The 26,825-nt window shown below is 38.2% G+C and overlaps 1 protein-coding gene across 6 annotated transcripts; it reads left to right on the plus strand.

Moving 5' to 3' along the window:
* Window positions 1-131: 131 nt before the first annotated feature.
* HSD17B3 (hydroxysteroid 17-beta dehydrogenase 3) lies at window positions 132-26,488 on the plus strand. Of its 6 annotated transcripts, none has more exons than XM_051642816.1 (11): window positions 132-2,560; window positions 4,648-4,694; window positions 10,639-10,714; window positions 18,128-18,235; window positions 18,935-19,002; window positions 20,151-20,186; window positions 22,058-22,092; window positions 23,117-23,198; window positions 24,818-24,883; window positions 25,196-25,345; window positions 26,032-26,488. In XM_051642816.1, the coding sequence occupies exons 1-11, from the start codon at window positions 2,407-2,409 to the stop codon at window positions 26,140-26,142; spliced, it is 933 nt and encodes a 310-aa protein (XP_051498776.1). In that variant the 5' UTR covers window positions 132-2,406; the 3' UTR covers window positions 26,143-26,488. The 6 variants fall into 6 exon arrangements, with proteins under 6 accessions (XP_051498776.1, XP_051498774.1, XP_051498775.1 ...); XM_051642815.1 differs by lacking the exon at window positions 132-2,560 and adding an exon at window positions 3,072-3,090 and having other exon boundaries at window positions 10,412-10,714; XM_051642814.1 differs by lacking the exon at window positions 132-2,560 and having other exon boundaries at window positions 2,625-4,694; window positions 10,412-10,714.
* The last annotated feature ends 337 nt before the right edge of the window (window positions 26,489-26,825 follow it).

Raw genomic sequence — 26,825 nt, forward strand, 5'->3', positions numbered from 1 at the left:
TCATCTAAAATAAAAACCTGATTCCCAAAGTCTTTATGAGAGTATTACTCAGAATAATTTAAAATATGGATATAGGAATAACCAAAAGTAGGTATTATCTAGAAGAACTTGCACACTTTCACAAAGCAACTCATCTTCCATTGCTTAATATTTTCCTCTGTATCTGCAGTGATAATACTGATTCCTGTAAATTTGCTGGTTGAAGCTCTGGGAATATGGGCTCAGCCAGGCATGGTTCTCATGTTAGAATTTAGGCAATTATGAAGATGTCTGTTTCATTCAGAATTTCAGTAATTGTGTCTTTCAGTTAAAAAGGTAGTGATTTTAAACTCATTTTTCGTAGGAATCATCTTTGGGTAGTTCTAACTTTACTTTTCTACAGATTTCTTATTAGCTTAATTAAATACTAAACCAGTTGCAAAACTAGGTGGCTTATTTGCTGTGTGATACTTCATTTTCTTTATTTTGGAAAAAGTGATAAAAATTGCTGAAGAAAATACTAGTCTTCAGAATAAATATTTAAAAGAATTGTTAAGTAGACTACCTGTAAGAAATACTGGATTTTCTTCAGCAGGCTAGCTGTAATGGAATGAGATTAAGAGTGAGAAAGTATAGTGGTCACCCAAAACCTGTAAGGTGCTTGCAATGATTCCTGTGTAAGTCAGAGAAGCCATACCTCAGGAAAAAAAACTTAGACTGGGCTGTATGAACAATTCTTCACATTCATAAGAGTTTTCAGTATTCCAGCCCAATATTACAGATATTAGGCTCATGAAATAGTGTAAGCATATCTCTTGTTACCAGGATCCAGAAAAGAAAATGTCAAGGCATGGGCAGAACTGGAGGTGCAAAAGAAAAGGCTGGCAGCTGTGGAAGTTTGCATTTACTCTCCATTTTCAAATAGGAGTGGTTTTGTTTCTTTTTCATTTGAAGGAGGCATTCGGCATCATTGTTGCATATTAAGAACATAGTGCAACTTGTTCAGATTTAAAGTATTCATTGAAACAGTGAGTGATTCTTGGGGAAATCTGTGATTTTATGTAAATTCTTTTAAAAATTAGTACTCGGGTCTTTCTTGATCTGACTGGCCTAACATATGGATTAAAATGAGGTGTTACGGTACAGAAAACATACTGAAATTTTAAGAGAATTTATATGTGAGGAAACTGGATTGTTAAGATGAGATTGTATCTTTTTTTTACAATTACTACTAACATTCCTTGTATTTCTAATGTCATATTTTAAGACATCTGCATATTGTGGTTTTATGGCTGAAGGTGTCAGTAACATGACACTTGACATAAATCACTGCTCTTCCGTTGGAGGTTTCTGGGTGTCAGGTTTAAGTTAAATTTTGAAGATAATTGTGCTAAATGCGGAAGAATATCATTAAAGCATACAGACAAACACCACTTATCCTAAGTGCACGTGTGTCAGTGTTCCTCTTTCAGTTCCTCTGTCAGTTTAAATTTGTATTTTAAAAACAGATAATATTTCAAATTGCCACCAGGAAGAAGAGTGAAGGCTGTCTCTGTGCCTTGCCTGAAAAATTCTCTGTTAATGTTTAATTTTTTTTTAGTCACTTGAATCTGATTTTGTCTTTGTCTTGCAGCAAAATCATAGAATCATGGTGTTCTTGTAACAATTTTTTCCTTGTAAGTTTTTGGTACCTGTCCTCAACTTTAATACTAGTTTGAATATACTGTGTTCAGAAAAGCTGAAAGTCCTTTTCCCTTGTAAATAGATGACTGCACTTGTTCATGCCATAATGGCACTGTTTGTAGAATGGGCATACTGATACTAACCTCTTTTCAAAAAGCTCTTTGGCAAGTTGTATAAACTTCATTTCTTTGTATAAAAATAATGATGTGGCTTTACTAACCTTTCATTATTTTGTCTTTGAATTTGTAGATAAATCTGTGTTTCTGACCTCCATGGAAGTTCAGCATGAACTTGCCCTGAAGTGTCTGAGCTAGAGTTTAATTCTTTTGTGGCATAAAAAGTAATGCTGATGTGTCTTATCCCCAAGAGTTGGAGTATTCTTATCCAGGGTTTTGGTTTAGACTCATCTTTAGTCTCTAATAATTCTGAACAATGACATTAAAAGTATATTTTTAAGTTTTGTTCATGGGTAAGTTCCAGAAAAGAAGTAAAACCTTTTCTCTAAAGCAAGCACCAGAAATCATTGTTTAGTTTAGATTTTTTTCAGTAGTTTACAAATGTGGGTGTAGTGTAGAGTTGTTATTCTAATCTAAGCCCTGGACATGCTTTGGAAAAAGAAAATCACATGATTTGATTAGAATTCTCACTTCTCTGCCAGTGCTCAGAGACCAGCAGTGTGCTGGAAAGAGACATTTCCCGGGGAGAGAGCGACTGATTCATACTAGCTCACTGCCTTCACTTGCCATGGAAGCATTCCAGCATCAGCTACTCACTTTTACTGGGGGTCTGATCTGTTTCTGTATTCTGGTAAAAAGCATCAGATTTATGAAGTATATGTTTGCACATATCTGGAGTGCTTTGCCTCAGACTTTCTTTCGATCACTGGGAGAATGGGCAGGTAAAGAAAACTTTCTCACCTTCTTGAAACTGAATGATGGATTGTTAAATTACTAATTGGGATATTTCCTTGCATTTCCTTGCCCTGTCCCTTCAGAGCAAAACACAGTTTCTGTTAGATGTAGTTTGCTTAATTTGTTTTTGTGTTGTCCTGTTAACTTTGGTTTTATGAACCTGAAGGTTTTGCATACTTGGGGAGAATAGAGAAGTAGTCAAACTGATAACAGCTCATGCATCTGGTGTGTGGATGAGGAATTCTATCCCCATTCCTACTTGTGCTTTTTCTGCACTGCAAATGCTTTAGTTGAAATAGCATTGCCTGTACCCTCAGTTTTCTGGTACGTGAAGCAACTAGTGTATGTCTTGCATAAGGTCTTCACTCTTCCAAGCAACTTTTCTTTGTTCCAGGTGAGTTTGCTCCAGTTTGTTCTTTCTGAATTGGTGACATATCCTTATTGGTATCATTAATGAGCCAAATCTGCTCAAGCCTAAAAACTTCGAAGGCTGCAACTTGGCCATACTTTTTAACAGGTATTATGCATTCTCATAAAATAACAGAAACATTTTAGTAAACACCACCTTCTTCCTGCTGATCACTGATGTTTTTCTTGAGTTCTTCAGCTTATCAGTATTAAGCAAGAACGAACAGTTACTGCAGTGTTTGAGTTCCTGGGCTACAGATGTCACTGATGGTGGCATTTTAAGAAGTGACACAAACGGTACTCTTGTGCTTCATTTCTTTTCTCTGCATTATGTGTCTGGGCTGAGTACATGTTTAACAAGCACATCTCACAGTGGATTAATAAGAAGGAAAATCCACCTATTTGCCGAAGACCCGCCTGAGTACCTGCTGCCTCTGAAGAAACACATAGCTCTCATATGTTTTTAAGTGAGGCAAGGACCTCCATTCTATGCATGAAGTGAGGAGCCGCACATGGATATTTCTGTAAAATCCTTGTTCCCACTGAAGGTAGAAACTTGTTCCCTTCAGCAGATATTTTATGCTCACTCCTTTTATAAACATAAAGTCTTTGGGGCCAGTAAAATTCATAATGCTTGGATGATTTGTTATATCACATGACACACAAGATCCTGAGAATCATGAAAATTAAAAGCTGGGAGATGGAAGCTTTTTTTCCAACAGACTGTCGCTTTTCATCTGCGGGTCTTCTAGAAAGCTAAAGATCCGCTGCTGCTTAGCCTCGGAGTCTCTTTGTGAAAAGATAAAACATTAGCTGTGAAGTCTTTTCTCTGTGAAATGAGAGACTAATTGCTCTTCTGTTGTTAACAAACCTAACCATTAAAAATCACCTTGCTTCTCCAGTCTCTCTTGCAATTTGGAAGTCCTTAATCCACATTTTTAGATACCAAATAATTTTCAATTTTGCTGTGAAAACTGGAATTGCTTTAGTGCTTTAGTCCTTTCTTGATTTTTTTATTTTTTCTTTATTTCTGAGGTGATAAGGATTTTCTTTGTGTAGTTCCTCTTTAGTATTTGTTTGCATAACGTTTGAAGTTCAGAGTGAATAAAAATGCTGAAGTTTGCTTGCTTTCCTATTAACACTAAATCTAAAGGGAAAAGTAATAGGAGAGCTCTGAAGGAAAAGCCGTTTACAGATGATGGTGAATCTGCTGTGATGTTTCCTTACATATAGATTTCTTGTATCAGAACGTGTTATATCAGCTTCAGTCACCACTTTATTGCCTACCACTCTGCCACCAGCATATAAGTGAAAGACTTGCAGACCAGAACTTGGAAAAATATGTATATGGAAGAAAATTCTACCACCTCTTAGATGATTGACTTGTTGAGTGGCTCCCATTGAAAATCAGAGTAATACCTAACTACTGCGTCAGGTGTGTTACTGTGAGGAGGGATTTGCTTTGAAGACAAAAAGTGCCAAATGAAGTAACATGAAAAAGTCAGAAGGAAATACATTTCTCAAAAGGAAGGTTTTGGGGTTTAGTAGGACCAGTTAGGCTACAATGTTCAGGTAACACAGATGATGAAGATTAAAGAATTAAAGAAAGAATAAACTGAAGCAGACCTACAAATGTAATCCTGATTCTTCTTTTTACTTTTTCCAGTGGTCACAGGAGCAGGAGATGGGCTTGGAAAAGCGTATTCCTTTGAGGTAGGATAGATTATTGTTTCATCTCTATGAGCAGAATAACATTAATCAAGTTCTGAAAGAAAACTGGTACTACATTTCAGAGGAAAATCATGCATGCTTCAGTGGTTTTGTCAGACCAAGAAAATAAAAAGGGAACACTGAGTAATCCAGAAGCTCTCATTTTTTCTGTCCTGGGTAGGAAGTCACCTACAATGTCTTTTTTTACCCTGTTTCACAGCTAATCTTGCTAGCTTTTGCACTTGCAAACACGTTTAAAGCTGTATCTCAAAAAACAAATGAAGGAGAAATCTGTGTAAATTAATTTAAACACAGGAAATTGTAAGGAAACCTAATGGTTTAAGAGTCGATAGCTCTAGGAACCTACAAGAGGAGAGAGAAGCTCTGAGCTGACCCTGTAGCTGCCGCTGTGCAGTCAGTACAGGGGTCCCTCTATCCACCGGTGTTAATCAATGCTGGAGGCACAGTGGCTTTGTAATGTCTTGCACCTGCCTTGCTATTGGTGATGGTGGCTGGATGGTAGATTTTCTCCTTGGCACCTTCATTAAAAACTGGATCCCTTTGTAGAAGCTAAACAGCAATGAAACATGAGTTGTCTTCAGAGCTGAGGTGACCAGGTGAAAATTAGCAACAGCCTGTAATATGCAAGAGTTTAGATGTGATGCTGTGTGCTTATAAATTACAAAAGGTATCTCACATGAAAGGTTAATTAGTTTGTTTTTAAATTAATTTACAGGATTTTTAAGCTAGTCTTTTAAAGTGTATGCATTGTTTAAGCATCTAAATAGTGATTTTCATTACTGAGAATGGCAATACAATAAATTATTTTCAAAATACATTAAATGTACGAAGTACAAAGAAGAATAGCAGCTATTATAGCTTAACATTTGGCACAGTTGTGATAAAGATCACAAATTCTTCTGTGGGAAAGAGGGGAAAACGTTGCCTTCTGTCTGCTTTCTGAGTTGCTGTAGTGATGAGCAAATGGGTAGGATCTGGTGTATACTGAAGTGAGGGCAATATGGAAATATGGAATGGGTTCAAGACATGGGGAGTAAACATCAGAAATGACTCAACATTTTATTTAGCACCACACCTCTGGGTGTAGTCACATGCACATGCAGCTTGTTTGAACTTACTTTGTGTGTGGGCACCTCGGGATACTTTATCCGTGTGGTGGCTGCAGGCACTTGTGAATGTCTAGACCGGAGCCTCTGTCATTGTTCTGCTTCCTTTGTGCTCTCTGTATTATGCAGGAAAAAATCGCATTTAAAAGGCCAGTTACAGCATGTGGATTGGCTGCTTTTTACCCCTAGAAAAAATAGAACAACTACTGTGGTTTTGTTTTGTTGTTTATTTTGGTAGTTTTATTTTGGTTTGGTTTGTTGTTTGCTTGTGTTTTGTTATTGGTTGTTTTGTTTTTTAACTTGCCTGGAACTGGCTAGATTTTGTGCAACGTTTGTTCATTTTTTTTGGCTTTTGTGGGATGATTGAGAGCCATCTTTATGCATGCTGAGACATACCTTCCTCCCGAGGTGGTCAGTTTGATTGAAGCTGTGCTCAGCTACTGCTCTGTGGGGCAGATTCCAAACACACACCACATGAGCTCATAGCTTGGCATGTTATCTTGCTGGCTGGGGTCAAAGCACACACTTGTGTGTGACTTGTGGATAAATAAATCTGACCCTGCTGTTTTAATGTCTGTGTACCTTTGGAGTTTCTGGCTCAGCACTACTCTCTTGCTCCTCTGATGTTAGGGCACAAAATTCTTTCATGTTCTTCTGGCAGAGGTCCCTCTGGTGTTGTGGGTTGATATGAAGTCAAGCCTTGTTTGAGGGCCACAGTGTCTGTTCTTTTAGTCTGAGCTCTGACACCAGGTGATTAATCCCTTTCTGACATCCTGACCTCACACATGGGCTCATAACGAACCGCAAACTAATGTAAGTGCCCCACACTTTTGGTAGCACATGGTATAGGAGTCTTAAGGAAAGCAGTTCTTGTGTTCTGGAAGGCCAGTGGAATATTACTTTCTCTCTTCAGTGTTTTATGTGGAAATGCTAATAGGTGGTTCATTGAGTAAAACCCAGCAAACTGAGGTCCAGGGAAATATTACAACATTTACTGGTTCAGCTAAATACAAGTCTCTGCAAAATCTGTTAAGCTCAAGAGCTGACTGGGGCTATGTGAAGAGCCCAGCAGCTCTGAGATCTCAGAATAGTGCTTTGTTGATGGCAGGATGCAGATTTATTAGAGCTAATTATCGTCCGTTTCATTTTCTGAGGTTGTGTTGAGAGGCAAAAACACACACACACAACTGGAACTTACCCATTTCTGCATGCAAGTCCAAGCTTCCATGAAGTGTCTGTCCATATTTCTAGCACATCAGGTTGATTTTGAATTACTGGCTTCCTTAAGCATAAAGATCATGAATTTTAAGTGATTGTGGTGATGTCAGAGTACTGGGATTTGGGATCTAATTTTCTGTACTTATTTTGAAAGCCAAGATTTCTGTTAGATTTAGTCCATTGGTTCTTGGGATGGAGGGTGTTTAGGCTCACCAGACTTTTAACAAGGAACAAAAGGAAGTCAGCTGTGAGCATGCTGCTTGGCTGTCACATCTCTACTCACCTGTTAGCGTTTCAGGCACAGTCTTGTTTGTTCTGTTTTTCTGATGTAATAACTACAGATGTTCTTAGCATCTGTTACTGGCTTAGCACCTCAAACATACTGGGTTTATGGACAAGGCCATGCCATACTCTGAAACGTATGGTTTGACCTCTGCACACCTCTTGTCTGATGCTAGGGCACAAGCAGGATGCTGGTGGCTCACATGATCACTTTTTGTTATTGTTAATAGTCTGTAACACTGTTGTAAGTCAGGCTAGCATTTGTGTCTAAATTAGTGTTTTAGCAGACTATTTTAAGACAGGCACTGAATTCATTCATTAATACAACGGTTTCTCAAATCTTAAATCTTTGTTTCATTTCCTGAAAATTGTGTGTAATATTAGCAGCAATGTAATACAAGCTAAAATAGGATCAGAGTTTTCCTGCTCCAGTTGCTTATGTAGTCTAATTTATCCATGTGGTCCTGGATTTATTCCTGGAAGTAGTGCTGTTCTACTTGTGTTGCACAGGTGCAGAGCTAGCAGAAAGCTTGCAGAACCCTCATGCCCTGTCTCAGCCCTAGTCTGGTGGACCAAAAAAGGGTTGACAGATTTGAATCATAGAGACCTTATAGGTCTCAACCCCAGGGCAAGGAAAGAAAAGGAGTGAAGCACTGTTCTGGAGGAAGGAGAAGAATTTATTTTGTAGTAGGTAGAAATTTACAGTAAGCAGCAACATATTCCATAGAGCATTAATAGGGATTTTAAAATATTTTATCTAGTGATCTGTGTACAATATAACCAGTTTCTCCGTGTTACATGCATTCTTTGAATCTAGGACCCATGTCTTGCCTTTCATGAAGCTTTATTGTTTAAAAATTCACCCCAGACTGAGCTGCAAACATGTGCTAGAAAATGCAGAGTGACTTTACACTAATTTAATGTTGATGTGAACTTTTTAACAATGGCTCTGAGATTTCATAATGCAGCTCCTGCTTGATCTTTCTTTATTATTAGCCCAATTTCTAAAGACTAGGTTGTTATAATTCCTTATGGCTGGAGTTGGTGATCTTAGATTTTAGCAGGCCAAGAGGTTCTGGAGCATTTTAGTCCTTTGCCACTTGGAGTCAGGATTTCCTAACACAAGCAGCTTCACGTTACACTGCTGGGAGCCGGTGCTTATTCTTAACTGTGAGGGGAAATGCCATCCTCTAACGTCAAAGCCTTTTTATTTTAGAAAAATTCTTTGTACTAAAGACTTCTATGCTAAAAGTTATTTTTATTTTAAATGCGGTAGTGTTTAAACTGATTTCACCTATGCTGTGAGTGGCATGGAAATACTTTTCTAAGCACAGTGTATTTTGTTTGCTTGAGGGTGCCTTTGAACCTCATGGTAGTTACCATGTTGTGTAAAACCTATTTCTGAAAAGGATGCAGGTTTTCTGTGTGGTTAAGGAAGCAAAAAAGAATAGTCAGGTATATAGTCACTTTTGCCTTGAGAAATTACTGCTACGGCTTGTGCTTCTGGTTAGCCTGTTACACAGCAGCAAGGGAGAGTCCTCTCACCTGATGGGTAACAATTTTATATAATTCCCACAAACATGCTTTTAGTTGAAATATAATTTTTTACTTAGGTTTTAGGAGGGATTTTTTTCTGCCAAGTGAACTACAGAGGCATAGCTGAGATTATACTGAGAAACCCTGTGAAGCAGAACTTTGTTTTACTCTGTATATGATATGGCTGATACTTAGTTTTGGGTCTGAAGGCACAAAAATTAAAATAATAGCCAACTACACACCCCCAAATGGCAGAAAGGAGCAAGTGACCATGAAAACAGAGACCGTATCCCTGACTGGAAACAGCTTGAGTCAAGCTCATTGTGGACAAAGGGAAATCTGCCAGTATGTAGGCAATTAGAGTTTTCTTCTGAGAACTTAAAATGGAGCCCTTAAAATGAGCTTTCAAAACTCCCAAATGCCTAAGTCTGTGCAGATCTCTTTGGAGCACTGATCAATTATGTGAGAGGGTCTCCAAAAGCACAAAATTGTGACTGCAGTCTTTGTGCTGAAAATGCAAATAATCTTGGCTGATACATTTAATAGATGCTCTGTCCTTCCTACTCTGGATATAGTAAATTTCTTAACAATGGTCCTTATTCCTTAATATTCTCTGCATTGTTTCAGAAGAGGCCAACTGGACAAACTCTTTCCCTCAAATAGGTTTAGGGAGAAAGCTTTGCAGGGAGTAAGCTATGGAAATGAACGGTCTTTAGTGTGTGGGCTTCACCAGATAATTTCTCCTCCTAAGCAAACCTGGTACTTCCAGATGACATAGGCTTTATCTTTTGTGTTGACTAATTTAGCTCTCTTTCTCCTTGCTTTCTTGGGCATTTTTCTAGTTTCAGCTTTGTCTTTCCTTTCTTTATACACACAACTCCATTAGATTTTGCTTTTTAGTAACTTTGTTTCACAAGATGAGGCCATGTTTCTCTCTCAAGCTTTGCCTAAAACTCTTTAACTGATGGGAATGGAAGGCCTTGGGATAACAGGAGAAAAGCATTCTCCATTTGTTCTGCATTTGTTCTGCACGTGGTAATACTAAACTGACTATAAGTGGACTACTGTGTTAAACAGTGTTTGCAGCTATAAATGTAAGCTATTGCCAGTATCTTTGTGGATGTACATTTGTGAGGTTGTATTTTTAATTTTTACACATGGACCTCACCATTTTTCCTTGTTTGTTTTGGTTTAGTTTACATCAAATGAAAGAAACAGTTAAAATTTATCCATCTGGCCTGCATAAGATTTTATTCTATTAAAAAAAAAAAAATAAAGTCCAAATACTTTCATATTCTTGAGCCTCCAAATCAATATGCTTGTTCTGTTTCCTCAGGATGAAAAAATGTAAGGCTGGAAGGTGATGTTGTGAAATGACTAGGAAGCCCTTGATGTATTTGGCCTCCCAAATCCAAGTAAAAATGAAAATGTGTTTCTAGGAAATGTCAAGTTGCTTTAAAACCCTGCAAACTTTCATTCATTTGAAGTTAGCTCAGATTAATTATTTCTGTTCATATTACTGGGGTTTGATTGTTGTCTGGTATATTTTTCTTGTAGGGGTCCAAGATTATACAGTGAAGGAGATGTTTTGGAAGACTGTTAGAAGCCTGAGTATTGTTTGGCCTGGTTTTAATATGTGTTGTTTTCCCGTTAGGCAGGTAACAGGTGAATTAAAGCAATTTAAAAAAATCCGTAGTGTTTTTTCTTATTGCAAAATTGTAAAAATTTTAAAGATTTTTGCCACCCTACTGCTTTCTAACAACTTTTATATTCCTATCTTGCAGCTGGCAAAACGTGGATTAAATGTAGTCATGATAAGCAGAACTCTAGAAAAACTGCAGAGAGTAGCCTCTGAAGTTGGTAAGTGTCTCATTTTCCCATTTAGCAGGCTGGCTTTACAGGGATCTGGTGGTCTGCTGCTTTGGTACTGTATCTAGTACAGTGGGTCCCTAGATATTGCTACAGATATAGCCCCCAGATATTGCTCCAATGCTACAAATATTTTCTAGTATTACTGTGTTGGTTGAGCCCTTCTGGTCCTGGGTCACTTTAGAGATACATGCTGTAATTCAGACAGTGCAATAGATGGGATTAAAAAAGTGAATGTGGGTTCTTTACTGGTTTCAGCTGCCTTGAAAAACTGTGAATAGAGGCAAAGGAGGTATAATACTAGTGTTGTGGCAGGAATCTATGACAACAGTTTGTGCTTGGGATAGAAGAGTTACTTTTGGCTAGTTCTTAGAATATAGCAGAGGAGTAAAAATTAAATCAAGGTACCTTTTAAAAAGTTTTATTTGTCTTTTGATAAAGCGGTTAAATAGTATGTCTTTGGAATTAATGTTTAACTTCTTTTCTTCAAATGAAATAAGCCATTTACTGCAGGGAGTGGCTTGTTAAAATACTTTACAACTGACAGTTATATCCTCCATTAACTTTAAAGATTTCTGTAATCCAGGTTTTTCTTTCCACTGTCTCTTTTTCTATGTATGGCTTCTATCCACCAGATTCCTCAGCTCATAAGTTCCTATGTTAAGCATGTGTCCCTCCAAGACTACACCTCTGTCAGATAGACTTGTCTTTAAGCAGGCTTGGCAGCTGATTCCAACAGAGTATCAGATGCAGAGAGAGCAGTACATCTTTCAGGATTATGGCAGACTCGAACTGGGTGAAAAAGCCTGTAACTTCTGAACCAGCAGCAACCAAAATGAAGGATTGGACTTGAAATTTTCTGTCCAATTTCCCTCTCTTTTTTTCCAGGTATATACTTGTTTTCCCTTAGGAAGCAAGGTATCAGTCTCTATAAAAAGCTGTATCCATGAGGCCAATGTAACTATGGCCTATACTAGACTGTCTTAAGTAAATAGCCATAAAAAATAAACTTCTGTGGGAATTAGGTTAGCTCTGGTGTCATTGTTGTGTTTCTTTGCAGGTAAATGTTAAAGAATTAAAACAATAGAAGCCTGGGAAAAAAGACTTAAGGTGTTTTTATAGTTTCTTTGCATTGTAATTTATCCTCAGAGCAATGAAAACAAGATTCTCAAGATAGCTGAGTAAAGAAAAAATGTGGTGGAGCCCAGAAAGATAACACACTGTCAATTCTTTTGCACTATGATTTATTATAAGGCCATCCACAGGCCTTCTTCCCAATAGAGCCATCCTGTGCTGAGTTGTGTGGGAACACATGAAGAAGGACTTGCCCTGTCTCGAAGGGTACTGCTGAAATAGCCTACAAACGCTCCTATACCTTGTGCAAAAGTGACTTGTGACTTCTCACATGTCAGGAAGCTTCCCTGATGGCAGCTGGACTATCCATGTAGTCCAAGGTGCAGCGAGGTGTATGCTGTGAGCCCTGGAGCTCATTCTACGCTGATCAGGTTTTCATGCCATTTTCAGCTGGGTTGTGGGCAGAAGGAGGTCTTTTCACAAAACTTGCTGAAATTGTTGGCAAATCCCTGTGAGATCATTCCATGGTTTTCAGTGGGTTTTGACAGAAGCCCAGCATAGCTCTTGTATTACTTATTGTCTCAGGTTGGAAATGAATACATAACAAGTACATGCCATAAACAAACGAAAGGAGAGGAATATATAGTGATGAAAATCACAGAGTATCTGATCTGGAGGTCACTAAAATCAGCAGGGAGCTGTGGTTGTGGGCTTACGTTAAAGCTTTCGAAATGTTCCACTGATACCTATTTGCAGATTTAGGCTTTACTGTAATTAAGCTAAGTAGTTATTGGGTTGGAAGAAAAGTTAAACTTATTGTGATTATATGTGGGTAAATAAACAATAAAAAATAAAAATAAAGCAGAAACTTAACCAGAACTGTTTTACTGTTTTCTAGATTTTCTAATTCTTACTGACTTTTTCTTTCTAAACTGCTTAAGCAAGCAGTGTCTTGCTCCAAGTAGGTATCATTACCCTGAACTAACATGCAAGGAGAGTAAGGCGCAGAGAGATAGAGAAAATAAAATTTGTTGTAGGCAGCACAAATTTGTTGTAGGACTGGACACATTACTTGTGTTTTCTTTTTCTTGACACCTGTACCCTGTTTCTTTTTCAAATCAGCTGGGTGCCATAATTAAGACTTGTCTTACTTTTTAACCCAACAATATTATTTGCCTGATCATACTGTCACATTCATTTTGCATACTGAGTAATATAAATGAAAGGAGTCTAAAGTGTGGATAATTCCACAGACCTCAGTGTTTGGCTTTCAAACAGTCCCTGGGGCCACAGGTGTGCCTGTGAACAGCTCTCAGGGCTGTAGCAAGCAAAAATCCACAACAAGAAAAACATTTATCTGAAGAAGCACTGAAATTGAAAGCCAGACTCCATTCACCTGGACAGAACAGCTTTTTTAGACTGAGAAAAAAGATAACAAACTCTTGTGAAGGACCATTTAAACCAGAATACTGCTCATTTAACACATTTAGTATTGTGGTTGTGAAGCACTGATCAAACCGAAAACTCAGGAGATTAGAAATGGTAGAAAGCTACTAGCTGCACAATTTTTTATTTCTTCTGTCTACACTTCCTAACCAGCCTGTGGAGATGGAGCTAGGTCCTGACTGAGTAGTTACGCTTTAGAATCTACATATGACTGGGGTCTGTACTCTTTAGCTGTTAATGCCAAACAAACAAAAGCAGCTTCTGTATGACATAAAATTTTTTCACAACAAATGTAGATTTTCTTATTTTAGTTATTTGGGGTTTTGAATTGGGTTTTTGTTGATGTTAGAGTTCTTTTGTTGTATTTTGTTTGCTTGGTTTTGTTGTTGTTGGTTGATTGGTTGGGTTTTTTTGAGAAGAAACAGGTCTGTGTTTAAGGCAAGATAAGATGTGTGGACCTCAGAAAGCCACAGAAAATACAGCTACACCAGTTTGGATTAGCTGAGTGTGTAAGTTCCCTAATTCAGGTTTGGTGAAATCATACCTGATGGTATAGAATAAAGCAGTGAACATAAACATAGCTCCACAGAATTCTCAAGAACCAAATGCGTCTTTCTCCCACTGAGACCCATAACAGTACTAATACAGTTAGCTGTGCTCACTGCTACAGGTTCTGTTCCCAGTATGGTCTGCAGTGTACTCTGCCCCAGTGTCCTCCTTCCATATCTAGCTCTGAAAGCTAAGCAGGTAACAAGCTGAGATCACTGACTAGTGTAAAGCGACTCACCTGGCACACCCTTCATCCTCGAAGGCTGCCAGAAATGCCAGTTGTGTCCTGCTGATCACCTGAGGTAAAGTATTACTGCTTAGGGCTGTTTTGCCAATACACAGTACTACTTAACCGGGCCGTGCTTCAGGGCCTTGACCAATGCTCTGAGTGCTATGATAACTAGTAGTGATCCCCATGTTTTTTTGTTCACTGAGTTTGTGTTCTTTGGTGTCATTTATTGTCTTTTGCAGTTCTGCAGTTACAGTAATTATTTTTGGTTTTTTCTCCATTTTTGAGTTATTTCTGAAACTTATATTTCTGGGTAGATATGTTTCTCCAAAAGGCTATAGAAATGTAGCCAGAACTAGTGCTTTACAATCTACCAGATTTTAAAATATTTTTCCCCAATCTTAAATATTTTTAAAAACCTCTTTCTCTTGTTAAAAAAACTACTCTTTTTGCTCTCCTCTCTGCAAACTTCCACGTAGGCCATTTTAGCCAGAGTGTTTCTCTATATATATTAAGGTTTTTCTCTAGTACTCAGTGGATAAGTAACTGGCTGGATGGCCAGACACAGAAAGTTGTGGTCAATGGCTCAGTGTCCAGGTGGAGGTAAGTGACGAGTGGCGGTCCTCAGGGGTCAGTATTGGGATTGGTGCTATTCAACATCTTAGTTGGAGACATGGACAGTGGGACTGAGTGTATCTGCAGCAAGTTTGCTGACAATACCAATCTGTGTGGAGTAGTTGACACCCTAGAGGGAAGGCAGGCCATCTAGAGGGACCTTGACAGGCTGAAGAGGTGGGCTAGTGCCAACCTCATGAAGTTGAACAAGGCCAAGTGCAAGGTCCTGCACCTGGGTCAGTGCAATCCCAGGCACAAATACAGACTGGGGGAAGAATGGCTAGAGAGCAGTCCTGAGGAGAAGGACTTGGGAGTGGCAGTAAATGCTTGACATGAGTCGCCAGTGTGTGCTGGGGCCCAGAGAGCCAATTGTCCTGGGCTGCATCAAAAGAAGTGTGGCCAGCAAGGCCAGGGAGGTGATTCTGCCCCTCTACTCTGCTCTGATGAGACCCCACGTGAAGTTCTGTGTACAGCTCAGGTGCACTCAGCACAGGAAAGACAGGGAGCTGTTGGAGAGGTCCCAGAGAGAGGCCATGAAGATGATCCAAGGGCTGGAACATCTCTGCTATGAAGACAGGCTGAGAGAGTTGGGGCTGTTCAGCATGGAAAAGAGAAGACTCTATAAGAAGAGCTTGTAGCAGCCTAGTACCTGAAGGGGGCCTACAGGAAAGATTGGGAGAAACTTTTCGCCAGAGAGGGTAGTGATAGGACAAGGGGTAATGGTTTTAAACAGAAAGGGGAGATTTGGGTTAGACATCAGGAAGAAATTCTTCACCATGAGGGTAGTAAGGCACCTCCCTGGAGGTGTTTAAGGCCATTTTGCATGAGGCTTTGTGCAACCTGGTCTAGCGTGAGGCTCATAGCAAGGAGGTTGGAACCTGATGATTTTCAAGGTATTTTCCAACCTTAACGATTTTATAATTCTATGATTCTACTTCAAAATGGTCTCATCTTCCTACAAAGATCAGTTCTTACTCAGGTTTTCAGCTCTTCATAACTCTCTAAACAGAAAAGGAGAGATTCTGGCAGGCTGCATGTCCTAACCAACCTTGTGCTTCTTCCTAATTTTTTCTCCTCTCAGTAAATTTTGTAAGGCAGCACATCATCCTATCTGACAAGTGGGATTCCCAAGTGATCTGAGGTCAGAGTTAGATGTATCCTTATTAATGATACATTTTGTAACACATGGATTAAACAACTCAGTTCCAGTTTCTAATTTTCCTTACGTTAGTTTTTTCTTAATTTTTAAAAAAGACAATAACCTGGTCTGATTTGGTTTGAAAACTTAGACTTTTTCTGTCTGACATGCTCAGGACTTTTAAAAAGAGTTGGAATGGCTCCTGTCTCCAGAGACTGTCATAAATCTATGTCACAAAGAGGGAGAGACATAAGAAACATTGGAAATTATTTTTTGGCTGTCTCCTTTGCAGAATCGTTATCATTTTCTGAAGAGCTATCCCTGGATAATTCATTTATCAGCATTACAGTTTTATTGCTTTTTAATATATTGTTTTATTCTTAAAAGAGACAGAGAAAAGCCATCTGGAGTACTTGTTTGTTGGCTGACAGTGCTGGTTGCAGTGGTATAGTTCTGTACAGACAAGGAAATGCAGAAAAAGTCCAAATGGTTTGGTTGATCCTCATTTTTATATTGCTCTAGTTTTGGCTGCTCTTCTCCTTGCCTGCAAGAAAGATGGCCACAACATCACTACAGTTTTTAAGACCATCTCTTTTTTTTTTTTTTTTTTTATAGAGATCTTCAGTGAGAAGGTCACTGTAGGTGTCTGCTCCAGCTGTTGCTCTACTTTGCTGCATGTATAGTCACAATGTCCTTTTCTGTATAGTTGCACCATTCCCCCAGCCAGGGACCACTGGGGGGTAGTTTGCCACTAGAGTTGCTTTTATAGGTTGGAGATTCAAAGGCTATTTTGTCCCTTTAATACATGCAATTGCAGCTTGGGAAGAGGGCAAGAAAAAGGGCATTCCTTCTTTCTTTGTTCTGTCATGGAGACAGATGCCCTCTAAAATCGCACAAAAAACACACCCCACATTTCAGATCTGGAGTAAGAGAGTCTGCTGTTTCCTCAGACCACTTGTGTTGCTTGAGTAGCCTAAAGTGGTTGAGGCTTGCACTGTAGTGAGGGGCAATGAGGAAACAACCAGGAGGGAACAACATCCCGATGCCCTCCAACGCAGGCTCTGTTTTGTTGCAAACTGGTCTGCTGGACCCAAGCCAGCCTTCTGCCAGCTTTGCAATCCCACACGAGCTGGAGCAAGGCCTCTTCCTAAATTCTAAATGTACACAGGGATGAGGCAAGGTTTCTGAGTAGAAGGTAGAGAGTGATTCCTATTCAAGGCAGCATTCCCTGTTGCCTGCATGATAAAATCAGGCTCCAAAATAGCAGGAAGTTTCCCAAACAGGACCAAAAAGCAGATATTCTGCCATCCACAGGCACCTGAATTACTGCCACTTGCAGAGAATCTGCAGTCCTATCGCCTACTGACATATCCAAGCTTCGCTTGTCGCTTTTTCAGTGAACTTTATCTGGATTTCAGGTTGCCCATAAAACTTGAAAGCAGGTTTAGTAGGAAGAATTTACAGTGTGAGCATCTAATTAGAGGAGACCTTACTGGGCCCCTTTAAAGGGGAACCTTGCCTTTAAAATGAGTAAGTAAGAGCCTCTACCTCCTTTACTTATGAAACTTCATTGAAATGAAGTTCATTCCCAGCAATGAATCAACTGCTGGGAAAAATGCTAATGTACAGCTTAGCTCCGCTTCTGCATACCAATGACACTGGAGAAATCATACACATTCCCCTTTTCCTTTTGTGTAAGTTTACCTTGTAAAATTTAAGCTATACCCTCCCTTAAATGCTTTTTAGTCCTGCAAAATCCTGCAGAACACTCAGTCTATGAAATGCAAATGTCAAAATAGGGGAGCAATTGTTTGAAGCTAATGCAGAAAATACTGCATCACATCCAGCTCTGTTTTCCCATCATCCTACAGCAAAATACAATCTTTGCTTGTTAATATGTTCATCTTATACATGAAAACACTTTAAAACAGTTCTGCAAAACTGTGCTTATGTAGAAGATCTGGCACCCACATTCACTTGTTTAATGTATGCTGACAGTGTTCATTTATAAATATTATGATAACCAGGGGGAGAAATCCTGTATTGTTTATTTCTGGGATATTTTTCTTACTGAGGAACCAAATGATGCTTAGATTTTGTGAGGGAACTCCCACTGATTTCAGGGCATAAATTCGTCTTATATTTGCCAGGCCATTTCCTTGAAAACCACTGAGTACAGTGAGAGTGTTTTTCTTGTGCTTTGCTGTTTCTAAAGCAAGAAAATTAAACAATGGCATACTGTACAACAGACATTACTAAATGAGACATCTGATTGTTTCTCTCATTATTTAATTACAGCTTTCCTCTCTCTGAGTAGATGCAAAGGGGTTTTCTGTTTTTTTCTTAATTACAGAGCAGGCCACTGGTCAAAAGGTGAAGATTATACAAGCTGATTTCACAAAAAATTCAGTATATGAGAGCATTGAAAAAAGTCTGCAAGGTTTGGATATTGGTGTTCTGGGTGAGTCACCGAAGTCTGTTAGTTGAAGAGTATTTTATGGCTGCAGTGTATTGAACAGAGGATTGTATAAATTATGCGTCATAACAACTTGTTAGCCAACACTTAAAACCAACCATACAGCTGCCTAATGCATTTGAGCATTAGTTATAGACAAGTTTTAAAAGGGAGATAAGATTCTCCAAAGGCTTCCTGTGTCTGTCTACAGTGGTTTCTTTACTGTGAAACCTCTTCTGCTGCTTTGTAAGCAATGTCCAGCTTGTGGAGTGACTTACTGCCTGTTTGGCCTCAAGGAATAGTTTTCGCTATTGGTTGTTTTACAGCTATGTGCAATTCTTATACTTAATCTGAAAGGAGCCTGTGGCTAACGCTAATTGGTACCATCCACATGGCAACAATGAAAATGTGGGTTTGGGGGGAAATTTTGTGTGTGTGTATAAAGTGAATAATCCTTTTAATAGTGAAAAAATGAAACAACAACAAACAAAGAAACAATACCCTGAACTGTTAACAGACTATTTTTCTGTCCCTGAAGTCAGTCCTGATTAGTACTAATGACCGGCGTGAGAACAAGACTCAAAGCATTTCTCTTCACATGGAGCTCAAAAGCTTCTGAGTCTCAAGGAGAACACATTTGTTTAACTAGCTGAACTATGCACTTCATCTAGATTTGGTTCTTATCATTGTATTTCCTTTGATTAGTTAACAATGTTGGAATGCTTCATAATCCCCTTCCATGCCGCTTCCTTAATGGACCTGACATAGATGAGGTAGGATTACTCTATGGGTGTCTACTTCCAATATGACAATGAGGAACAGTAATTCCACTTAACAAGGGACAGACTCTGCCCCTGCTACAATCGGCACCTGTTTAACTATGTAACAGTTGAGTGGGAAAAGAGCAGGGCCTGAAGGAGCATGTTTTCATTTGTTTTTAGTGCTCAGAAGCACTTGCAAGAGGAAAAGAATGGTAGATTTCAGATAAATTACACAGAGCCCAGCTGGCTTGGTTGTAGCAGGGCTCAGCAGCCCTTCTCACTCACTGCTCATCTGTAATGTAACGGGGTCCAGCCTTGTCACAGCCACAGCTGAAGTGTTGGGTTCTTGTTAGTATTATTAAAACTTAATTCATTTGGAACACCATTGCTTAAGTATGTGAAAAAAAAATTAAAAACAAACCTCGTTCAAACACAGTTTACTCTTTTTTTTTCTTTTCTTTTCTTTTGGGAGGAGGGGGTTGGGAGGGATTAATTGGCACATGTAGAGTAGTTTGACAGGATTGAGGACATGATCAAGTTTTTAATTGCTTTATTGTTATTTACTTCTATAGTATTAGCTGTGAAAAACCCCAGAGTTTCTAAATGTATTTCTTGATAACACCTGTCTCAAGACAGGTTTACATATAAATCAGAGGTCCCCAAGCAGGCTGTTTCCCTCAGAGCTGTAGCTGTTTGATGACACCTTTGTTGCTGCTGTGACTTGTGTTTGCTCTTCCTGGGAGGACATCTCTACATGGCACAGCTTTTGCTGCACAGAGCTATCTCTGTCACCGAGAGCCACTTGATCTCAGCCTGGCACCCCCCTAATTTGCTGTCTTTTTGTGTCCAGCCTGGTGTGCTGGTGCCATCACTGCCTGAACACCATGTTCTAGGATCAGGCTGAGCAAAATGTAGGATCCAGAGTCAAAGGCATGCAAAACACATTTGAATGGCATTTTTAAAATAAAAGGAATTGGGACCCACCTGCCTTGAGTATCCCACATCATAGGCACAGTCAGTGACAGTTGAAGTCAAAGGGTCTCTAAGAGCAGCTGCCTTGCTAGAAAGCTTTCCATTTGGAATTGCTAGCTGTTTTACCTAGATAATGCTACAACTCTCTGAAATGAACTATGAACTTACTGTTTTCTTGCTTCCTATAGAACCTCATCAACTGCAATATTATTTCTGTTACAAAGGTATGTAACACGGTCTCATCTATGTTACATCTGTGATTATTTTATTGGGAAAAACTTGGTTACACACAAGAGCTACCAACTAGCTTTCCTATGTATTTTCACTTTGTTTAACTGCAGATAGTACTTTTTAGCAGGAATGTCACCATTATTTTTAAGGACTCCATCTGTTTCTACTGTCTATGAAATAGTTTCAACAGAGCTGACTGGAAATGTTATTTTTGTATCAGTGCAGGACAGAAACTTAAGGAGTTGACTCCCAGCTCTGCATTGTTACCTCCTGGTGTTAATTTTCATTGGCTACTTCCCTTACAAGAACAGTTAGTTAGTATTTTATGCTTTCCACTTCTGATTAAGATTTCTATTGCTCTACTGTTTGCAAGCAGCATGTTAACATGAACAAGAGCAGAACAAGAGCTTTGTAGTTCATCTCAACCTTGGCTAATGTCTTTGTAAACATGAAAATTACCCACAGATGTTCGTCTCTCTGGTTGGCAAGCTTTACATCGCAGATCTGTATTGCTGCTTAATGACTTTGAATAATGAATCATGTAATATTAGTAAATTAAAACAAATTCTTCCATTAAATACTTTGGAGAACTTCATGCTTCTAGATTTTATTCTATTTATATGTCAAAAGAAGAAAAATTTCTGCACTATCTGAATGCTACATATAGATAACCTCACAAAGAAACAGGCAATCATTTTATACCCTCTCAATGTGCATACAAAAGGGTTCTCCCTTAATAATTTCTGACCTTACCTTGGAATCAACCTCTTCTGCTTCACCAGGGCCTGGACATTCCTCTCTCACACTGCTGCAGCCATGTCCTTTATCACCTGTCATGAACATTCGCCCTTCTCCAGAACACAAAGAAGAAATCACGCTTCTAGCCAGTATTCCTCATAGTTAGGTTCAAATAATCTTTAAAAATGTTTGGGTTTTCTCTCCTCCTCCCTGTCTTGATTCTCAGATGCCAATGGGATTTTCAGCACTGCATAAGCAGGGCCTTTTCCCATGTTTTCCACTTTGCTTGGAAATTTACCTTCATCCAAGCTGATGTGACAAACCTGCATTGTCTTCCTGTCTGAAGACAAAGCTTGTGAACCCCACCTTGCTCCTACTAACTCGTTGTGCGCAATGACACTGCTGAAAAAGCAGGGAATTAACAAGGACTGAATTAAACCACATCATTCTTTTGTACTACTTTTCATTACTGTCATTTACAAGTTAATCTCATGTCTCATCCTGAGAAAATTAATATTTTTTTTTTACTTTATAAAGAGTCAATTGTATGAATACTAAATCCTTGGGAAGTTTTAGGCTTGCTATCAGTAGTACTCTTGAAATACAACAGAAGCAGACTTCTTACCTAAAAACTGATTCCATTGCACTTTATAAATCACAAGCATGATTAAGTCTGTTGTTAAAATAAGAATGGGTGATTAAATAACTAGCATAAAAAATTATCCTAAAGCTCTCTTTGGTAGCAGAAAAAGAGTTTCCTTTTGTTGATTTACTGCTCTTTCTGATCCAGGCAGAGTCAGAAGTGAAAATGCAAAAACACTATGAAGTTGACTTTCTCCTTACAGTTATGATTCAGTATTGAAGAATGATGAAAAGTAGATACTGGATAAACATAAGACTTTTGCTACTTAGAAGACTAACTTTTGGATTTTTTTAGACTTAATATGGTTTCAGGATGTTAGCATTTCTAAAATGTTTTTTCAGAACTTTGGATGTGCCTCTTCTTAGCCATAAATAAGGCTGGGGCTTGAGCAAGTGGAAATCTTCCGAATGAAACAAGGTCAGTTGAAAAATGCAATCAGGAAGAGAGAGAGTGGATGTAATTTTTAACATATTTGCTTTACAGATGACAAGAATAATTTTGAAACAAATGGAGCCAAGGTAAAAATATTTTTTTTGTAGAATTTTTAGTAGGCTTTACCTGCAACCTCTAGTTTATTCAGTGGTAGCTGTGCTTTCTCCTGATTAACATCTGTGTTTTAGACTATGCAAGTCTGTAAGATTTTCTTCTGTTGCTGTTAGTGCTGTGTGAATGAATGATAGGAACTGCCACAAATTGTCAGTCAACCCTAGAATGAGACAGAAATTACAAAATATAGGTCTGTGTCCAGTAAAAACATGCAGGTGGTGCACAAATAAAGTGGCGTCTAATGAGTCTAATTTGGCAAGAAATGGTGTTTCATATGAGGTCATATTCTAAGAGTGGTAGCTGTACTTGGAGTAATAGTTTTCAAACTCTGGAAATACCTGTACTACATCAGAGAGATTAATTCAGCTATGCAATTAAGGTCCTTTTTCTCCTTTTAATATAAAGTGTATTTTAGATGTAGGGGTCCTTAAACCAGAAATCAAGGTCTTCAGATAGTGTTTCTAGAAAATATTGTTAAACTAATGAATTTTAGAGGACAGTGCATTTTTTTTTGTTTTGGCAACAAAATATGCTCCTGCTGTTTAATAGTTTTGATTTTTTTTTCCTGGTTCTTGCTGAAGGAATTGCTTTTAGTGATTTGTACAGAGAGTTGTGAATAGGGAAGCTAAAACAACATATGAATGGAGCAGAAAAAAGAATGTGCTGGCTAATGAGCAAAGGGAACCTACCAATTACTTAGGAGCATAAAATCTTCCCTCTGATACCAGTTTTTGCTCTGCTAGATGTACAATAGCATGTGCAATGTTCCCGTGGTTCTGATTGCAGTAGGCATTTAAATTTCACTTATGACATTATTCCTAGGTGTTTTAGACTTAATTGTACCTAACTATACCCTAAAAAAAGGGTCTTTTGAAAGTGTAGTCTGCAGTATAATAGGAGAACTATGCCTTCAAGAGGTTGTTTTCAACTTCCGCAGGCTTCTACTGTAATACCATAACATGTAAACTAAATGTAATTGTTTAAATTAAATTTCAGGAAAAAAGGTCTTATTCTGAATCTGTCTTCTGGTCTGGGTACTTTCCCTTGTCCGTTATACACAATGTACTCAGCTTCTAAGGTAAGTCATTCATATTGCTATGTAAAGAAATCCTCATCAATTGTTTACCAAAGTGTTTGTATTGGCAGTATAGGGCCAGGTTTTCAGGAAATAAATCAGTGTTGCTCCACTGAAATAATGAAGCAATGTAAATGAGCAGTAGCTGAGAACTAAGAATCAGTGAAGCTATGTAAATGAAATCAACTGAAGGTATTTCTGATAGTCAGAACATTTTTGCCTTTGATTAAATATTATACCAGTGCTCACAATCTGTCCTAGTTACAGGAAGTGATGATTTTTATCCAACTGGCTCAGCTAGTTTACTCAAAACTGAAGATGCACAGAAGTGCTAGATTTTGCTTATGGAACCAAGAATAAAAATTTCTGGTAGGTGGGTGGTGAATTGCCTGATGGAACAGATTTCGCTTCAAGATTTTGCTCTGAATTAAAGACTCAGAGCTCATAAAAGTGAGGAGTGAACTATTTATATTATCCAAAAGCAACTTGCTCAGCTCAAGTTTCCTCCAAATTAAAAATTCAAGCAATGTTTGCTTGAACATGGCTAAAGTTCAGTTTGGTAAGAAAACCCTAGTTTGTCTGGGTAAGAAATTTAAGGTTTCTGTTTCCCTTTTCTCTTTTTAACATAAGTTTCTCATTACTCAAAACTTAAACTACATTCAAACAAAACAATTTTAGTTCCTTAAAAAAGTTAAAATTATTTCAAAATTAAACGGTACCTTGATTGTGTTATTTTGATCTTTTTCATTCTTGAGTATCTCTTACTTTTATGTCTTTTTAAATGACTTATTTTTTCTTGGCAATGCTCTGAAAGGAAACTACTGTACTTGTCAGCATATTGATGTTTCATGCAATATCGTGACACTATTGGTTTTTAAATTGTGAGACCTGTCAAATAATGGCTTTAAAACACTGTCCTTTTTTTCTTCTAAGCAGAACTTTTATATTTCCATTTACAGAGGAATGATCCAATCTTGTCAGTTTTCTGAATATTTCTCAAAGATCTAACTCCTAAATTGTCTTAAAAGAAACTCCATTTTTACACAAAGCAGTTCTTTGTGGAATGGAGAAAAAACTTAAAAAGATAAAGGTTTAAGCTACAAACTGCCACAAATTCCCAAATAAATTACTTTGAAATTAATACTTCAAGAGTGTGCTACACTGAAGGCATGAGTTGTATTTCACTCCCCTTCTTGTTCCAAGACAAACAGCTGTGTAAGCCTTGAACTGGGAAGGTAGGTTTCAGCCAGAGATGAGAGCCACATCTAACAATAACTAGATTAGATGGGACTCCATCATTTTTATCTCTGAATTTTCATAAATGTGACAAAGCAGACTGTATCCAATCTTCACTAGTACTTGTTTCAAGTCTGGCTTGGGCCAACACCAGGCTCCATCTCTTCTGGTGCAGATGAACAGTCCATCTTGCCATTGCTCATGTGCACCAGGAGAAACGTGTGTCTTGAAAAATTAATTTCCATGCTTTGCACAGCTCAACTGTGCATTAAGTTGTATGATGCTTCGCCATTTTTATTAGGGACTTATTTGTACATATTTTTGAGCATATGTGAAAGTACTTAGTTTCTTATGTGCTAATATTATTTTACTTCCTTTTATTCTAGGCTTTTATAAGCACTTTCTCCAAAGCACTGCAAGCAGAGTATAAGGCAAAGGGAATTATCATACAGGTGATACTATATCTTGCCATATTTGCCTTTATTTTAACATATTCTTCAAGAATATATGAGATGTCTAAATCTATATAGTATAGCCATCCTTGGTGAAGTGCTGTTTGAACCTATCAAAACTTTGTCTCCCCTGTATGCAGCTCTAGGCTTTCTTCCTTATTCCACCATAGTACCACTACTAATACTACATAGTACCTTAATCCATTGCAAATATTGGATATAAGTTGTCAGATGCTGTAGGATTCTACAGAGTGAATGGCCTTATCTAAATGTTAGATGACATTGAAATATTATTATGATTTCTCATTTTAGGTGGTGGCACCTTATGGCGTTTCTACTCCAATGACAATGTATCAAAAACCTGGTCTTATTACAAAGACAGCAGAAGAGTTTGTTAGTGAATCACTAGATTATGTCACCTTTGGAGATGAGATTTTCGGATGTTTAGCCCATGAAATGCTGGTAATTGAATTCGATAGTGTGTCAGTGGGTCTCAAAGGCTGAACCAATGCTCTCTGGACTCAGCAGGTTCTTTTGCTTGATTTCAGAGACCTTAAAATTGGACATCAAATGAGAAAGAGTTAATAAGTTATTAAGGGTAGTTAGGCACCAGTGAACTATGAAGGGGGGAGTATACAAGTAAAGCACAGTGATGTTTGCCCGGTGTGGCTTTCTTCACTTACGTATCTTGAGCTGAGCTGGGTTTGATATCTGGTTAGTCTTTATCCTTTCTCCAGCTGCCTGTTTTCATGAGCCTTTTAAGAATATTTCTGAGACCTCTTCTCCTTTATATAAATTGCTCAGCAGATTCAAAAGTTATTAGTGGGGAGGGGAAAGGACATAAAAACAGACTGTGCTATCAAATAAACTATATTTTTTTAGGATAGCAAGCTAACAAAATAGAGTAATTACTTGTATGTGGCAGCTGTTAATGATGAGGATTTAATGAAAATATAGGGATGAGAATGATTTGCTGAAAACAGAGAGGAATGGACATTTTCCTCTAAGAGAGACATACATATTGAAAATATCAAGTAAAATCTTCTGCATTTATTGTTTTCTATAACCTTTCTGAACAGTCAGTGAATTACTTTCTAGAGGTTCTGTAACCCTTGCCTTAATATTGTTTTTGCTTGATTATTCTGAAGGCCTGTGTCCTGCAATTTGTCCCTTTATGGGTGTTCCACAGCAACATACTTCAAGAAGCAGTCCTGCATGCATTTACCAGCTATCTGAAGAAGAGGTGGAGGAAACCCTAGCAGAGTAACTTTTTTCAGAAGATGTACAACAGCAAACCCCAGCAGGATGCTGTGACTCTATCTGTGTGAATGCAGAAGGAATCAAATGAGTTTGAGTCATAGCTGCATCCAAATCACCTATCAAGAGATAAGTGCTTTGATCCAATTTATTTATTAAGCAAATTAATTCCTGTCCCTTTCCAAAGACCATAAAATTTGGTTTTCTAGAGCTGTTATAGTGACTTTTGTGGGCCTTAGATAGCTTCTAAGGAATGTATGTTACTATTTTAACATAAGCTTGGAGGCCACAGATACTTCTGCTTGTTTGATGTTCATGAATAAAACAATTACTTGCTTCATTTCCAAACTGGTTCACAGTGTGTTTTGGTGCTTTTAGTGAGAGTTTTGTGTATTTTGCTTCTCCTGGAAAGTCAAGGAAATTTGAAAGAAGAAAAGAGAAAGCTTTCAGGCACACACGGACCTTCGGAAGTCTGCAACCATAAAAAAAGTATTTCTGTCCAGAATTTATGAATGACTTCATCCTCTGTGATATCTGATATGGGATGGAGGAGGTAGGAGCATACACAAAAGATAAGCCATAATTCTGCATTCCTGGATGAATCCTGAAGGCAAACCTTCTGAGTGTAGAGACTTTCAAAGATAGAATCATAGAATCATAGAATATGCTGAGTTGGAAGTGACCA

This window comes from Apus apus, chromosome Z, assembly GCF_020740795.1.
Source record: "Apus apus isolate bApuApu2 chromosome Z, bApuApu2.pri.cur, whole genome shotgun sequence".
NCBI classification, from domain to species: Eukaryota; Metazoa; Chordata; class Aves; order Apodiformes; family Apodidae; genus Apus; species Apus apus.

Excerpts from the sequence above, each read along its gene's own strand:
- HSD17B3 (XM_051642811.1), top strand. The coding sequence starts at position 10,297 with ATGTCAAGTTGCTTTAAAACCCTGCAAACTTTCATTCATTTGAAGTTA. Across the intron at positions 22,093-23,116 it reads TTGAAACAAATGGAGCCAAG|GAAAAAAGGTCTTATTCTGA; the intron begins GTAAAAATATTT and ends ATTAAATTTCAG. Across the intron at positions 23,199-24,817 it reads CAATGTACTCAGCTTCTAAG|GCTTTTATAAGCACTTTCTC; the intron begins GTAAGTCATTCA and ends CTTTTATTCTAG.